This window comes from Dendrobates tinctorius, unplaced genomic scaffold, assembly GCF_039654945.1.
Source record: "Dendrobates tinctorius isolate UK_male_01 unplaced genomic scaffold, ASM3965494v1 ptg000113l, whole genome shotgun sequence".
Classification (NCBI taxonomy): domain Eukaryota; kingdom Metazoa; phylum Chordata; class Amphibia; order Anura; family Dendrobatidae; genus Dendrobates; species Dendrobates tinctorius.
Window position 1 is genome coordinate 2,486,831 of NW_027361781.1, and position 18,226 is coordinate 2,505,056.

Genomic DNA, 18,226 nt, shown 5'->3' on the forward strand with positions numbered 1-18,226 from the left:
GAGGACTGTTTTCAATCGTTGAAAGGCCTCCTCTGCTTCTGCGTTCCACTTTATTGTGACAGATTTCGACCCCTTAGTAAGATCTGTGAGAGGAGCTGCGATGGTCGCAAAATGTTTGATGAACCGCCTATAATAACCAACGATCCCTAAATAAGCTCCAACCTGTTTTTTGGTTACCGGTCGTGGCCAATTTTGAATAGCGTCCACTTTATTGGCTTGAGGCTTCACAACGCCTCTCCCTATGCTATATCCCAGATAGCGAGCCTCTTCCAATCCCAAAGTACATTTCTTGGGATTGGCAGTCAACCCAGCTGTTTTTAGGGAGTCTAAGACGGCTTGTACTTTTGACAAATGCGTGTCCCAGTCATCGCTAAAGATAATGATGTCGTCCAAGTATGCAGACGCATACTGGCCATGGGGTTTTAGGACAATATCCATTAGACGTTGGAAGGTGGCTGCGGCACCATGCAACCCAAATGGCATATCTCGGTACTGGAATTATCCCTGGGGCGTAACAAAGGCAGTTTTCTTTGGCTAATTCCGTGAGGGGAATCTGCCAATAACCTTTTGTTAAGTCAATAGTGGATATGTACCTGGCCGAACCCAGTCTCTCTATCAGTTCATCGACTCTTGGCATCGGGTAGGCATCGAATTTCGATACTTCATTTACTTTCCGAAAATCGTTACAAAATCGGATAGTCCCATCGGGTTTGGGCACCAGTATGATAGGGCTAGCCCAATCACTCCGGGACTCCTCAATGACCCCGAGCTCTAACATCTTCTTCACTTCCTGGGCAATGGCTTGTCTCCGAGCCTCCGGAATTTGATATGGTTTTAGCCGTACCCGCGCCTGTGGATCAGTAACAATGTCATGTTTAATTAGGTGAGTCCGGCCAGGAAGTTCCGAGAAAACATCTGCGTTCCTCTGTATGAACTCCCTGGTCTCTCGTTTTTGGCTTTCGGATAGCGTTTCTGCAATACCCACTTCTGGCAGAGCTACCTGGGGGTCTTTTACCTTAGAAGGTGGTGCCCCTCGAGGACCATCCTCAAGGGCAGCTCCTGCCACCAGACTCTCCCTGTCCCGCCAGGCCTTAAGCAAGTTTATGTGGTATATTTGTTTCGGGCTTTCTCTTGTCTGGCTGGGGTATCTTATAATTGACTTCACCTATTGGCTCCAGCACTTCGTATGGTCCCTGCCATTTCGCAAGAAATTTATTTTCTACGGTAGGTACCAATACCAACACCCTGTCTCAGGGTTGAAAGACTCGTGTTTTAGCCGCTCGGTTGTATACCGTGCTTTGGGCATGTTGTGCGCGCTCTAAACACTCTTTAACTATTGGCATAACTGCTGCAATTCGGTCCTGCATAAGTGTTATGTGGTAAACATCGGGTATCCAAGAGCCGCGGCTCCTGGATACCCGATGTTTACATTAGAAACCAGCTTGCTCGCTGGTCCTGATCGCTGGTGAGCTGTCTATGTGACAGCTCACCAGTGATCAGCATAACGATGTCCCAGTGATCCCATCCATGTTGGATCGTTGGTGGGATCGCTGGGACATCGTTATGTGTAATGGGGGCTTTACTGTCTGTAGCCTGACTGTACATAGTGTTTGTTTATCTTTCTCTATTGATGTGTACTGATATGCTAATTGTGCATTGTATTATGAAACTAGTTTGTTGACTTTTAAAGAGGGAACAGAATGTGAGAGTGTACTGAAGGACAATGGGTTTTCTAAAAATAGCTTACCTTTCTGGAGTATAAAAGACCCTGAGATGGAGAGACCACATCTCATCTCATCTGATCTCATCCCATGTCATCTCATCACACAGCACGTCAGAGAGAAAGGGAAATGTATGGACCCATTTTATCCTGCTGTTTATTGGACTCTCATCTCCCTGGACATTTTATCCTGTTACTGAACTTCATTTGTGTTCTGCACTATTGTATCCTCAGTGTGACGAACAGCACGGCCGGTGCCACCAATATGTCATGATCCCAACACTGACACGGGTTTGTCAGCGGACAGAGGGACGCGACGCACTGCCGGCACGTGGCTATCACAGGCACAGTGGGGGCTTATCTTAGTTATCCCACCACTGGCACGGTGTGACCGAAACACAGCAAGCTAACCTTGCTCTAACGATTTACCGCATGGGGTATTTTGGATGTCCCACCACTGCTAGCAACCTTCCAAGAACTGCGGGGAGTTATGTTCCACTTTGGAACTCGCAGCTCTCCGGCGCCCCCTTACCCTCAGGTCAGTCAGGGAACTGCACATAGGATAATTAGTCGCTGGACGGGCTGCTTGTTGTGCACAGCCAATCAGACTGCTGCAGTAAGGGAATTATCAATGCTGTGGCCGCAGCCCCCCTTATTCAGCATATAAGACCCTTTCCGTACTGCCAACTAGCCTAACCAACCTCACACACCATGCTGCCACCATCCACGCTTTACTTAATCAAAGAGTTAATTAAGAGGGTCCGTGGCAAACCCCCAAATTAGTAGCGATTATAGAATCATAGAATCGTAGAGTTGGAAGGGACCTCCTAGGCCATCTGGTCCAACCCCCTGCTCAAAGCAGGATTCGCTAAATCATCCCAGTCAGATGTCTGTCCAGCCTCTGTTTGAAGACTTCCATTGAAGGAGAACTCACCACTTCTCGTGGCAGCTTGTTCCACTCATTGATCACTCTAGCTGTCAAAAAGTTTTTTCTAATATCTAATCTGTGTCTCCTCCCATTCAGTTTCATCCCATTGCTTCTAGTCTTTCCTTGTGCAAATGAGAATAAAGTTGATCCTTCTACAATGTGACAGCCTTTTATCTAAAAAAGGCGCATAGTTCGTTTCTTAGAGTATGAAGGCAGACTGAATAATTTTATCATTTATTGCCCAAAATGTGGGCAGTGATTACATAGATAAAGATGCTATAATTTGAGACATTAAATATGTACAGTACAAGTATATGAAAGCAACAAGGATTAAAAGGCAGAAAGTAACACTTACATGTGCTTAGGTGGTATTAGGCAGACCATGTGGCTGGGGGATGGGCCGCTTAGTCAAATGTCCCCACTCATCTGGGGTTCTTGTCAGCACGGACTCTGCAGCTCCAACTGGCTGGAATTTGGTAGGGAATACCTTATAGCCTAGGGTCTGTGACCTCATGAAATGGGCGGTCTGGTGAGGTCCAATCCCCCTTTCTCTAAGTTATGATTTGGCTTCAAAACTTAGAATAACTATATCTAAATAAGAAAAGCCCGTACCAACACACATAGGGCATCATTGTTTGTGATTTATCGCATAGAATCCCACAACACCAAGCATGCCATAATTAAGACACTCCATTTGGGAGCAATCCATATCTCAGTTTCTGGAGGGATTAGGATCATAAAAATTAGAGATTGGTAAGCTGGTTTAGCTGCCTACGCAGTGATATGGTTATTATATCTCTGACACAAGGGAAGTGCACGTTAGAGCATCTTTTAATATTTCCTATACCTTTATTCAGGCCACATGTCCAGGGAACAAAAGACTTCTGTTCCTGGCTGCAGGGAGGGGGGGAAGGGAGAATCTTAGAGAGGAAATGCCCGGTATCAGGTTTCAGATGCAGGCAGAGAGCTGTACACACACACAGCTGCTAAGGGGGGCAAAAGGAGGGGGCTGTAAAAGCTGACAGGCTACTTTCTCATAGAATGGAGGATTCTAGAAGATTACAGAAAACATCATACTTTATAGACATTTTACATTACACTCAATGTGGTGGATTGTTTATGGACCTTCTAATTTTGCCTATAATAAAGGTCTTGGGATTGTTCACACTTCCCTCGCTGTGTTGATTGTGTGATACCAGAGAAGGACCCCACGACAACTGGTGGCAGCAGTGGGATCAACAGAGTGTAACCCAATGGAGAACCACCCACAGAGTGAGTACAGAAATTGGACTGTATCCAGTTCACAGGAGAGAGCCAGAGACCTGGGCCTGAACTACCAGGGACTGACTAAAGAAGTCTTAATTGACCTACTGGTGGGTGCTAGCCTGGCCACCTCCTCCCAGATGTCTGAAGGACGAGCACTGGAGACAGGGATCCCCATCCAAAAAAGCTAGTGGTTGGTGTGGTACGAAGAAGAGATGGCGGTTCTGGGCCCAGGCATCTCTCAGGAGTACAAGGAGGAGGCTGCCCACCTGGCACAGCGGAGACAAGAAGCAATGGAGCTTGAAAGAGGGAGTAACGCAATGTGGAGTGTAACCCCAACGATCCGGGAACCTGTATGTGTCACCCGGACAGAGTTTAAGCCATTTGATGAGGCTTCCGAAGATGTGGAGGGGTTCTTCAAGGACTTTGAGCAGCAGTGTGCTGTGATGGAGGTGCCCCACTCTAGCTGGATGCGTTTGTTAGTGGGACTCCTGAACGGTAGCATGGCGGAGGCTTACCGAACCATTGACGCACAGCGAAATCGGGATTTTAACATTGTAAAGCGGACTATCCTGGATTACCATGCTGTCACTCCAGACTCATATAGGGCCAAGTTCCGAGACTTCCCATGCACCACAGGGGGATCATTAGGATGTATGCACATAAGATGTCCCAGGCATGTCGGAGATGGCTGGAAGCAGAAAACGCCTTTACTGTGGAAGATGTTATACAGGCGTTCCTTATAGAACAATTTCTTGCCAAATGCCCCGCAGAGGTACGGGAATTGGTCAGGGAGTGCACGCCATGTACAGAGCTGCAGCCCTGGCAGATGAAGCCCTTACTATCTGGCCGCAATGAAGGAGGCTTCTGGACAATGAACCACAGCCTGCTCCCGCGCCCCGTCCCCCTCCGATTATATCTGCCCTTCCACCTAGTCGCAAGCCGATGACAATCACGCCTCACAATCCTAGGCCACAACAGTTCCGACCACGACCTGGGGTTATCACAGAGAGGAGAAGTTATGGGTGTGGGCAACCTGGATATTTGCAGTCTGGCTGCCCTCAAGGATTCGAAGGGAGCCCCACGCAGCCCCACCTCGTCCAGTGCATCTTGTACACTCCATCCTGCCTGAGGAAGAGCTACCACCACCCCTACCAGAGTGGACCACCGACCACGGCACCATAGATACCCCTCCTGGAGTGTACGGACTCCAGTCTTTGTCCTTTAGCTACTTAGAGCAACGGCAACACCACCTGCAGGACGTCTTAATTGATGGATACAAAGTGTCAGGATTTAGAGACACGGGGGCATTCCTGACTATCGCTGTCGACATCATAGGTCCTCTGGCCCACCGCAGCCGGTCGGGGAAAAAATATATCTTGACCGTGGTGGACTATGCCACTAGGTATCCTGAAGCTGTGGCCCTGTCCAGTATTACAGCAGTAAAGGTAGCCTAGTGAAATATTATCGGATCAAGGCACTCAGTTCATGTCAGATCTGGTCCAGTCCCTAAGGCATACCTGTGGTGTTCGAGCCATTCGCACCACCCCATACCACCCGCAGACCAATGGACTATGTGAACGCTTTAATGGAACCCTAAAAAATATGCTGAGGGCTTTTTTTGACATTGAAAAAGACTGGGAAAAGTACCTGCCACATCTCCTCTTCACCTATCGGGAGGTTCCCCAAGAGTCCACAGGGTTCTCTCCCTTCGAACAACTGTTTAGCCGGAAGGTCCATGGGCCTCTCACTCTTCTGAAAGAACATTTGGAGGGAGATATCTCAGAAACCAGAATGCCCATCATTCCCTATGTTCTAGAGTTCAGAGACCATCTCGCCCAGCTAGCTACCTTGGCTAAAGAACATCAGCGAATGGCCCAGTCCAGACAAAAAACCTGGTATGACCGTAATGCCAGGACCCAGGAATTTATGGAAGGACAACAAGTGCTCATGATTACTGCTTCCCCTGCCAACAAGCTTCAAGCAGTGTGGGAAGGCCCTTATCAGGTTGTCAAGAAAATTAATGACACTAACTACGTTATTGGCCTGGACTCTAGTGGTCGACGACAGAAAACCGTCCACATTAACATGCTGAAAGACTACCACGATCGATCTCTGCCTGTTCTAGCTGTCTGCCACCCCCCTAGTGATACCGCCGCTGCCGAGTATCTCCCCGATCTTCTCCAGGTTGCCCAAGTGGGAGGATCACTGGAACAAGTGCCTCTGGGATCCCATTTATCGGATATACAAAAGGACAATATTTTCGCTGTACTAAGGTCGAGGGCTGTTGCTTTCTCCTCAAAGCCGGGGAAGACTACTCTCACCAGCCACCATGTAGAAACCCCCAGACAACTCCCCATCCAGCAGACTGCCTACCGGGTTCCAGAGGCTGTTCAAGGCATGATAAAGGACGAACTGGAGGAGATGAAATGACTGGGAGTTATTCAGTGATCTCACAGTTCTTGAGCCTCTCCTGTCGTCCTGGTCCCCAAGAAGGATGGTACAACACGATTCTGCGTTGATTACAGGCGATTAAATGATGCCACCAAGAGTGATCCTTACCCCATGCCCAGGGTTGATGATCTATTGGATCGTCTGGCCAGTGCCCAATTTGTGACTACGTTAGACTTGAGCAAGGGGTACTGGCAGATACCCCTAACGGAGGACGCTCGGGAGCGCTCAGCCTTCATTACTCCATTTGGGCTTTTTGAGTTTCTGGGAATGCCCTTTGGGATGAAAACTGCCCCCCCTACTTTCCAGAGAATGGTAGATCGACTGTTACAACAATGTCAGGACTTTGCCTGTGTTACTTAGATGACATTGCCATTTTTAGCACCACCTGGGAGGACTATCTTAAACACTTGGGCATAGTGCTACACTGTATCCTTGCTGCAGGACTGACCATTCGCCCTGATAAGTGCCAAATAGGGATGGCTGAGGTGCATTACCCCGGGCATAGAGTAGGGAGTGGGACCCTAAGGCCTGAGCCTGCCAAGGTGGAAGCCATTAGCAACTGGTGTAGACCCCAGACTAAAAAGCAGGTACTTGCATTTTTAGGAACTGCTGGTTACTATCGAAAATTTGTTTCTAGCTTCAGCACCTTGGCCAAGCCCCTAACCGAACTGAACCGCAAGAACATGCCGTAGGAATGTGACGTGGATGACTGCATGCGAGGATGCCTTTTCAGCGTTAAAGACCGGCCTCATCACTGCTCCTGTCTTGGCTGCCCCTTTTTATAAGCGCAGGTTCCTCGTGCAGACAGGTGCATCCACCTTTGGGATTGGGGCAGTACTTAGCCAAGTGAACGCTGCCAGAGAAGAACATCCTATTGCTTTTGTCAGTTGGAAACTACTGGATCGGGAAGTTGCCTATGCCACTATTGAAAAGGAGTGCCTTGCCATCTTATGGGCACTAAAAAAATTGCAGCCATACTTGTGTGGCAGAGACTTTACAATTGTTACAGACGACAACCCCCTTACATGGCTGAACCGCGTATCAGGGGACAATGGAAGATTGCTGCGGTGGAGCTTGTCCTTACAACCCTGCAGCTTCTCCATCCAATACAAGCGGGAAAGCCAACACCAGAACGCCAATGGACTGTTGCAACAAGAAGAACCGTAGACTTCCCAGGCCGACCTACCTCTGCCACTGTACAAGGAACTATAAGCGATTGAGCAATGTGGACTAAAGTGAGCAGGCCAGAGGTCTGTGTAGACCTCATGGCGTGCTCACTTATTATGAGGGGGGAGAGGTTGTGATCGTGTGATAGACTATGTGGATATCATTTTGTGTATATTTCTATTTCACTGATTTTCATAATGTTTTCTTGTTGCCTTGTATCATTCTGTGTATTCCCCATATTGTCTGGAGTCTCAATTACCTTCCAAAAGGCTGATAATTGAATTAGCTCACTTACTGTCTGCAGCCTGACTGTACATAGTGTGTGTTTATCTTTGTCTATTGATGTGTACTGATATGCTAATACTGATTGACTTCTAAAGAGGGAACAGAATGTGAGGGTATACTGAAGGACACTGGGTAATTCTAAAAATAGCTTACTTTTCTGTGGTATAAAAGACCCTGAGATGGAGAGACCACATCTCAGCTCATCTCATCTCATCACACAGCATGTCAGAGAGAAAGGGTATGGACCCATCTTATCCTCTGGCTGCTCATTATTGGACTCTCATCTTCCGGGACATTTTATCCTGTTACGGAACTGCATACGTGTTCTGGACTATTGTATCCTCAGTGTGGTGGATTGTTTATGGACCTTCTAATTTTGCCTATAATAAAGGTCTTGGGATTGTTCACACTTCCCTTGCTCTGTTGATTGTGTGATACCGGAGAAGGACCCCGTGACAGTGCACATTTATTGGCAGAATATTTTTTAAACAACTTTTGTTGTTGCTTCTTTTGTGATATTTTTAATATTTTTAGTTAAAAAACATACTAATTTTTGCTTTTTTACTTAGTCCCTCTATGGTGCTTCAACTTTTACTACTTTGATCACAGCTGTAATGCACTGAAATACATATGTACTGCAATGCATTACACCTGTCAATGTTACACTGAATAAACACCTTTTAGTTTATGTTCCTAGTGTGGTCTAACAGGTCACTGTAGTTGATGGTCCAGGTGGTCATTATTGGACCTCCGGCTGTTGCTGTTATGGAAACCATCAGACCCCCCGTGATCGCGTCCCAGTGGTGCCGATCGGGTAAGACAGGTAGCCCCCTCCCTCTGCGAGCAGGAACCACCCCTAACTGTGAAAGCAGGGGCTCAGCTATCACTGAAGATCCCGATGGTGATAGTGCGGTCACAGCTTATGTGACTGCATGATTCCCTTGCATTACGGTGCGTTCATTTGAAGGGACCCCTTCCTGATCATGACGTACAGTTATGTCATATGTCGTGAAAGGGTTAAAAGAGTTAATTCTTTTCTCTTCAAACTGGAGCATACAAAATACAAGTTAGTGACAATAAGGTCATTATGTCTTTGTAGTAAATATTAGTATGTCGCTACCTTGCATTTGCTTTGTGGAGGGAGCTCGCTTGGGAGAAGAGGCTTCATCTTTTAAATGTTAAAATACTTGGGTATAAATACTCACTGTTAGATGGAAGGCAGAGGCAACCAGCAAAAAAGAGGAATAATGCTCTCATCTTCTTTACTGATCAGACTTGCGTGCAAGATGAAGTTCTATGAAGAAATTTTTGGAAAAAGGGAAGTAAGGATGATGTGGAGGCCATGTGATGCTGCACTTGATGTGTTAAGGCAGCATAGAGAAATATTCCACTTCGTCATATATTCCTGAGGAAGATGCTACAAATAAATACATATTGTATGACTTGTGGTAATAATCGTTAATATGGACACAAATAAATAACTACATTGCTCTAAATCAGTGCAAAACTAATTCCTTATAAAATGCTCTAGGTCGCAATTTGGGCCCACTTTTACAGATCCATTGAACTGAGAGAATTCCTGCATGTACATGAATATAACTACTATAATACTGCCCCTATGTACAAGAATATAACTACTATAATACTGCCCCTATGTACAAGAATATAACTACTATAATACTGCCCCCATGTACAAGAATATAACTACTATAATACTGCTCCTATGTACAAGAATATAACTACTATAATACTGCTCCTATGTACAAGAATATAACTACTATAATACTGCTCCCATGTACAAGAATATAACTACTATAATACTGTCACTATGTATATGAATATAACTACTGCTATACTGAAAAAAGAATTGCGTAACTGTAGCCCAGATCAGAACCTCCTCCTTGCTGTCTCCTGATTAGTAGTAATCAGAAGTGTTGGGGATGCAGGCACATACGAGGAGGTTCGCAGGGCTATAATTCGGCAGCCATGGACTACTGATGTAATCGCTGAACCAGGGAATTGCAAATCTTTTTGACCATCTATAATATAAATCCATGACACAATAAGGGTACTTATTTCCTTTGTGGTCCACATATCATAAAATGCAATTATCTGGAGATTTCACCTAACACATGAAGTATCTCAATTGGATGATTTGATGCTGAATGATTGAAATATTGATTTTCTATCTAAGTGTCTGGCTTTCTAATCATATAAAAACAGTCGGAATCTCGTATTCACTTCTGCTTGTGATACGGAGCAGGAATATCGTCCATTGCCCCATAATGATCATTTTATTCTGTATCTAACCAATAATTCAGGGAAAGAATATTTTTTTTGTAACTTTGCTACAGAAAATTGATGAATATTACATATTACAGCCTAGATTTGCAGTTCAAATATGTCTTAGATACAATGTATCGGTGTATTCCTGTTTCTCTTTTAATAATAATAAACAAACAAATATTGCAATTCTCTTTTGTGATCACTAGAGGGAGACAAAACTCAAAGAATGAAGTGATGTTTTCCAGTCTCTGCCCCTGAGGAGTCAGCTCTTCAGACCATTCATTTATAACAAGTAAATGCAGGATCATCCATACATATCCTTGAAGGCACCAACTATAATAATAATATGAAAAGGAACAATATGCAATGTGCATGTGGAAGTATAAATGAATAAGAGGGCTGTTAGGAACACCAATGACCCACTGTTGCGTGGTAGAGATACTCAGATGAGGACAAAAGTATATACATAGTGAAATAATAAAAACAACATGACGGAATATATATAAAGCGGCACAACTTGGGGTCCTTAGATCCGAAGGCTCTGTGGTAAGGCCCAGATTGGGGGTGGTCCACTGCTTACCGCGACCAGACGACACAGACACCAGACGGAGGCAGATTTCAGTTGCAACAGGTCCGAGTTTATTGGCCGTCCTCCTGACGACCGTAGCCATACACCGCAGCACCTTCACAGCTCTCCGTATTCATGCCTGGGTACCTGCACCTTTCTTCAGTCGTAGTGACGTTCCTCGCGGCTCTTTCGCTGGGGCTGCACTAGGCCTATCTACCGCCAGCGCTTCACCAGTCTGAGTTCGCCGTCCAATTGGTACCCCCGGGGCCTCGTTTGTCCTGCTGTTCTTTGTGTCAGGGCCACCCCCCTGACTGTCTCTGCCTATCAGTCCCCTGGTCGAGCTCTCCACCATTGTCAGTTCTCTGTCCTGATTCTTCTCCTCCTAAGCTCCTCCCGGGACTATCACCGTCTGGAACCCTGTCCTGTCCTATTTATCCCCCTCCTCGGGAATTTTCCTCCTGGGTTCCTATCTCCCCGCCCCCCATGGCTAAGCGGTTTCTAAAGCCCTAAGCTGCTGTCAAGTCCTGAACTACGCTCCCCCTGCCATCTTGTGGTCAAACTTAGGTACTGCACTCCTTTTCCATTTTCCCCAGCTGTTTCCCTTCTGTCATTACAACCATCCATCTACAGTGCACAATCCATCCCGTCTCCCTACAGGCAAGTCCATCCATCAGGTCACCTTCCCAACAGCTCGTTCAGTCGGTGGTCCCTTGTGATGGCTGTGGACTAATGCATCCCTCAAATTCTGCTTTCTTCTGTAAGTAATAGAAGGCTTGGATGTCATACTCTTAGATACCACAGAATCACTCTTCAAAATTGACCAATATTTTTGAGAGAGCATTCCGCATGTAGTTACATTTTTCATGATATGTTGAGCTGAACCTCATTACTAGTGATGGCAATGGTTTGCTTTCAGGTATAATAAGATCTGTTCTACAAGGTTGGCCATTTCTATGGATACACCTAAATAAAATGGGAATGGTTGGTGATATCAACTTCCTGTTTGTGGCACATTAGTATATGGGAGGGGGGAAACTTTTCAAGATGGGTGGTGACCATGGTGGCCATTTTGAAGTCGGCCATTTTGGATCCATCTTTATTTTTTTCAATGAGAAGAGGGTCATGTGACACATCAAACTTATTGAGAATTTCACAAGAAAAACAATGGTGTGCTTGGTTTTAGCATAACTTTATTCTTTCATGAGTTATTTACAAGTTTATGACCACTTATAAAATGTGTTCAAAGTGCTGCCCATTGTGTTTGATTGTCAATGCAACCCTCTTCTCCCACTCTTGACACACTGATAGCAACACCGCAGAAGAAATGCTAGTCTAAGGGGGTCAGGTTCCTTGTAGGAATGCTCAGACCTGACACCCATAATGTGGTGGAGCACCACCTTGCTGAAGAAAGTCAGGGAACGTGCCATCTTCAGTGCATAAAGAGGGCAAGACATCATCATGAAGCAATCTCAGATATCCAGTGACATTGAGGTCTCCATTGATGAAGAATGGCCCCACTATCTTTGTACCCCATATACCACACCATACCATCAATCATGGGTGTCAGGTCCAAGCATTCCTACATCAACAGTTTCCTGGAAAGTGGTTTGGTCGTTATGGGCCAGTTGAATGGCCACCAAGGTCTCCCGATCTGACCCCCTTAGACTTTTATCTTTGGGGTCATCTGAAGGCAATTGTCTATGCTGTGAAGATACAAGGTGTGCATTATCTGAAACAACAGATACTGGAAGCATGTGCTAACATTTCTACTGCATATAAATGTTCACCACCCATCTTGAAAAATTTACCCCCTCCAAAATACTAATGTGCCATAAACAGGAAGTTGATATCACCAACTATTCCCATTTTATTTAGGTGTATCCATGTAAATGGCCCACCTTGTATTGGTGTTTCAAGCTCTTGTTCATCCTTTATGCCTTTCTGGATAAAATTTTTGAAAAATCCGCTTTGTAAAAATCTTTGTGCCAATTCTTCCGCTTGTATCTGAAAGGAAAATTCATTAGCACAAAATCTTCTAGTCCTAAGGAATTGACCATAAGGAATACTGTTCTTAAGAGGTCGAGGATGTGTGGATGAGGCGTGTATCACAGAGTTGACCGCCATGTTTTTCCTGTATATCTCTAGGTGAAGAAATCCATTCTCACCTTTGAAGATCCAGGATTCAAGGACTTCAAAACTGGGCTGACTGTGATTGCAGATAAGTTTAAAATTTATGTCATTTTGATTGAGATGTTGAGTAAAGGAGAGTAGCTCTTGTACAGTTCCCTGCCAAATAATGAGAATATCATCAATATATCGAATCAAGGTGGAAACCTTATCAATGAGGGGAACAGGATTGGTCAGAAAGATAAATCTTTCCCATTGGTCAAGAAAAAGGTTAGCAAATGCTGCCCCCAGAGCGATACCTTGATGTTGGATATATAGGGGTTCTTTCAAAATGAAGAAGTTATACGTTGGGGCATAGTCAAGTAGAGTTATAAGAAACTTCCTGTTGTTTAAGGTGGTCATGCTAAAAAAAAAGTTCTAGATGACTCGAAGCCATCAGCGTGCCTGATAGATGTATATAGTGAGTTGACATGAAGGGCGGAGGAGCTCGGGCTTCTGTCTCATTTTTGGCCGTTATTCTGACACAATGATTCCTACAGAGGATGTGTCTTCCCGGAAGAGGGATATAGAGGAGAAGCTGTAGCAGGAAATGCTGACATTCATCAAAGAGAGTCTGGAGAAGAGTGATCAGCTGACCAATAACATGGTGTCCATTCTTTCTTATTTTGAGAGTCGAGTGTTTGAGAGTACTCTTTCCTGTCTAGATCATGTGATTAGTTACTACCATGTGGCCACCAAGACCAAAAAAGTCATCAAAGATGGACCGTCAGGACGGCTGGAGGAATACCAGAGCTGTATTGCCAAAATTCAGAAGGCAGTGGAGTATTTTCAAGATAACAATCCACGCAGCTTTGAGTTAAACAGAGTGAAATCAGTATTTGAAAGGGGAAAGGAATCCCTGGATGCCGAGTTCAGGAACCTCCTGCAGAGACACAGTAAGCCCGTTCCTCCCATCCTTATCTTGGACCTGATTGGTACAGATGAAGAGATAGAGGGGCAGGAGGAAGGGGTGCTAGAGCACCTTCCAGAGGGAATCTTGCAGGATATTATTTGCATTTCTTAGTGGTTGGTAGATTATGGGAGGAACCAAGACTTCATGAATTTATATTGCCAAATTCGTTGGACCGATCTATTAAAGGTCTTAAATAGCATTTCAGAAAGAACAGCTCATCTTCTGGAATTTCTTATTCTCCTGCTGTGCAAAACAAAAGGAAGGATACGCCAACCAAGAAGCCAGCCAAGAGAGCAGGTCACCAACAAGACGCGCGTAGCAGATACCATGGAGAGGCGGTGGGCGAGAAACACGGTACACCCTTAGGGAAGGAAGATGCGCTGGATCTTGAGACAGATAGTGAGTTAACATATAGAGTTGCCAGTCACATGTCACCCTCTTCAATGATGTCTCCCATTTTCTTAAGGACATATCCAGTATCCCAAAGATAGGAGGGGAGAGACTCTAACAAAGGTTTGAGGTGAAACTATAGATACTTACCTATGTGTTCACAGAAACAATCGGGCGGCCTGGTGGAGTGAAGGATGATTTATGCACTTTGGGAAGTAGATGCAAGCGGAAGGTACACGGGAATTCAGGAATCAAACCATTCATAATTTCTTTAGTGATGAGACCATTGTAGAAGGCCTGATAGATGTTATCCTGTAGTTGCCCCTTAAAGGTAGTGGTAGGGCTGAACAACAGTCTTTTGTAACAATTCTTTTCTTTTAATTGCCAGAAAGTTTCTCTCTCATACAAGAAAACATTACCATCTACTGTCCAAAGATTCAATGATTTGCGCTATAGGAACACATAAAAGCGCAAATAGGGTCTTATCTGATGATAAGTTTTTAAAAATTTATAGAATCTACTCACCCACTGTCGGAGAGAAAAGGCACACAAAATTAGTGATAAACTTCTGCACGTCCAAGGGTCAGACAAGTGACCGCCGAAATATCAAATCCTATGGAGCTTTTTTTTGGACTCCGTGCGCTGCTTAATAATATACAAAATCACAGTTGTGATAAAAGATCAATGTTTTATTCCCAACGCATTTCGAAGTATAAGCTACTTCTTCCTCAGGGGATGACAGACATGAAAAAATACCGTTGCTTCCAGGGGATGACAGTGTATTTAGTCTGGAAGCAACGCTATTTTTTCTTGTCTGTCATCCCCTGCGGAAGAAGTAGCTTATACTTCGAAATGCGTTGGGAATAAAACATTGATCTTTTATCACAACTGTGATTTTGTATATTATTAAGCAGCGCACGGAGTCCAAAAAAAGCTCCATAGGATTTGACTGTCCAAAGATTAAAAGAATAGGGACACGGCCCCTGAGGGAAAGGATTAAAGGAGACACCAGGTCAGGTGACAGCTGTGGAACAATTAATAATCATGAAAGCCCGGGAAAGCGAAGAACGAGAGGATTTGGCGCCAAGACCTGTAGCAGGATGGACGTGGAAGCAGCAGAGGTGGCTTATAGACACCATTGCTAGAGGACAGACCAGAGGGAAAAATTGAGAGACCAGACCAGAAGGAAGAATTGAGTAAAGATGTTCTCGACACCAGTGCTGCCCGTGAAACAAACGGGCCGTACTCGGACCAAATTTATTCACAGCGGCAGTGCAGAATAGCGGTTTTTTTTTCGCTGACCAAATCTGCTTGTGAAAAAAATGGCAGCATGCCCTAGTTTCTTCCGTATACCGGATGAGACTCGCCCATTCAAGTCTATGAGCGCGCACTTAAAATGCCATACGGAGCCACAGAGTAGCATCCAATTTTTATGGCTACATTGCAATTCTGTAACATAGGACACTGTAAATTATTAATAGCTGCTGCAGGAAAGAAAAAAAAACGGATTGTTTGTGGATGACAAGTGAGAAAACCAATTGTCCCACTTTTATGGATAAAACTCTGACCGATTTTTTTCATATTTTCCCTTCAACTGAATTTCGCATTAAAAATGGTATTCACATTTTTTTTCCTCTTCGTCTTACTGAAACGTTCATCAAAAGTTGGAATGAACATCAATTGTGAATGAGCTCTCGCTGTTTGACTGAGTGAGATGACGTACTTCAGAGTTCAGTGTATACACACCTACTAGGCTGAATTTAAATGCAGTTTTTGACTTTTTAGGGACTGCGATTACTTCCGAAATCTACCTGTCTTTCCTATTTGCAGCCACAAGAGGGAGCACTCATCACATCTCTTTCTAATAGAGGGGCGCAAAAAAACTATTCAAACTATCCAGTGCGCGTTGCCCTTGTGATGTCGTGATGGCCTATGAAGCAGCAGAGAATGCCAGACAGGGGATTGATGGCACAAAAGTGAACAATGAACTGGTCCGCCTGACAGAGGACAGAACTGAACACAGGAACAGTGTGATTTGAATCTTTTTGCTCTTCTCGGTTAAAATAATAAGTAATAACAGACATCAAAGCCTTGATATTCCCTGAACCCTGAGCCGTTATGCTTAATGACAAATCCCTGACACAGGTTCCACCTTTATTTGGGAGCCATCTGAACATTTTGGGGAAGTTGCGGTTAACAGTAAGTTTAAAGGGGTCATCTGGCCTTAGTGTAAAAGTCTGCAGTCGCTCTATGTGACTGAAGATTTATGTGAGTCCTCGTAGATAGTACGGGAGCTGCGCGCTGCTAGGATTTTCCGGTGCTGCCACTGACGCGATTTACATACTTCCGGACACATTCTAACTAGACGTGTCCGGCCTCACTCAATACACTAGCACTAAGTTAGGCTGCGCACGTCTAGTCGGCACATGATGCAAATCACATACTTGCAGTCACGCGCCCGCCACTCCTTGTACCGACACCAGGGAATCCTCAGAGTGTGCAGTGCGTGTAATGTGAGGATTCATAAGTCATATATAGAGGAGCATGACAATAGGCAGAGATCTTGTGCAATTTTAATTTTTTTTACCCTTCTGCACGCCGACTGCAGTTCTGGGAATTCTTCACTTGCAACGGAGCAGCACAAAGTTATTTTCTTCAGCAGCAAAGTACCTGGAAAGAGAAGGAATGTATGATTTACGATAATACTCGTTGATTCCATTTTCTCATTTTCAGCAAAAAATAGCATAAATTAACAGATTTTTTTTCTTTGTATGATGCAGTCTGTCACAGACCAACATGATAGCATTCCAGTAAAAAAAATATTATGTGTCAAAGGTTGATGGATGGCCTACAAATGGTGAGGCATCTGTTGGATGGAAACATTTTTTTCAAACTTGATTAAATTCTTGTGCCATACATACTCGGGGTAAGTATGTGCAGATGTACAGGATAGGAGATGTATCAAGAAACCAGCAAAGCGAAATTCTTCCAAGTTAAAAAACCATTCTATATATTATAGAAGAAATCTACATACAGTACATAATATGACTGCGTAAGTAATATAAAGATAGATCCTATTGAAGATCTATCTAGTCTGGAGAGCAGCAAAATCTAGCTCGATTATTCTATTGAGTCTCTGTTAGTGTTGAGCGATATTTTCCGATATTGGGAAATATCGGATCGGATTGGATCGGACCGATACATAAAAAGTATCGGGTATCGCCGATTCCGATACCAGAAACCCATGCAAGTTAATGGGACAGAAATATCGGAATTAACCCCTTACCTACAATTGACGTAATATTCCGTCCATGTGACCATGGACCTAATTACCATGGACGGAATATTACGTCATCGCGATCAGCGGCGCCCACGTGGTGAGCGCCGCTGATCGCGGCTGAGTGTCAGCTAATTATCATAGCTGACACCCGGCACAATGTGTCAAGGGTGGTCACGGACCGCCCCGACATGTTAACCCCTTGCACACCGCGATCAAACGCGATCGCGGTGTACCGGTGGTTAAAGGGAAGCATCGGCAGGGAGGGGGCTCCCTCCGTGCTTCCCTGAGCCCCCCACGGCAGTGCAATGTGCAGCGCTGCTGCGGGGGGCTCTTTCCCTACAGGCCCCCGGATCCAAGATGGTGACGGGGGCCTTCGGGGGCCTGTAGAGAGCTGACTTCCTCACTGCCTGCAAAGCGCAGGCAAGAGGAAGTCTGCAGCAGTGCCTGTGACAGATCGCTGATCTGTCACAGTGATCTGTGATGTGACAGATCAGCGATCTGTCACAGGACAGTGATGTCCCACCTGGGACAAGGTAATAAAGTAAAAAAAAAAAAAAAAAAAGTGTTAAAAATAATTAAAAAAAAAATCGCTAAATAAATTAGTAAAAAAAAAAAAAATATCCCCCAATAAATCTATTTTTTCAAAATAAAAAAAACCAAAAACAATAAAAGAACACATATTTGGTATCGCCGCGTCCGTAATGACCTGCCCTATAAAACTGTCCCATTAGTTAACCCCTTTAGCGAACCCCTTAAAAAATAAAAATAAAAAACGAAGCAAAAAATAATGATTTATTATCATACCA

General features: G+C 44.7%; 1 protein-coding gene across 1 annotated transcript in view; it reads right to left on the minus strand.

Moving 5' to 3' along the window:
* SIGLEC15 (sialic acid binding Ig like lectin 15) overlaps positions 1 to 9,103 on the minus strand; it is a 56,892-nt gene extending 47,789 nt beyond the window's left edge. Inside the window, exon 1 of the mRNA XM_073589821.1 lies at positions 9,023 to 9,103. Coding sequence (XP_073445922.1) covers positions 9,023 to 9,074 — 52 coding nt within the window. The 5' untranslated portion in view covers positions 9,075 to 9,103. The remainder of the gene's footprint in view (positions 1 to 9,022) is intronic.
* Positions 9,104 to 18,226: the final 9,123 nt, after the last annotated feature.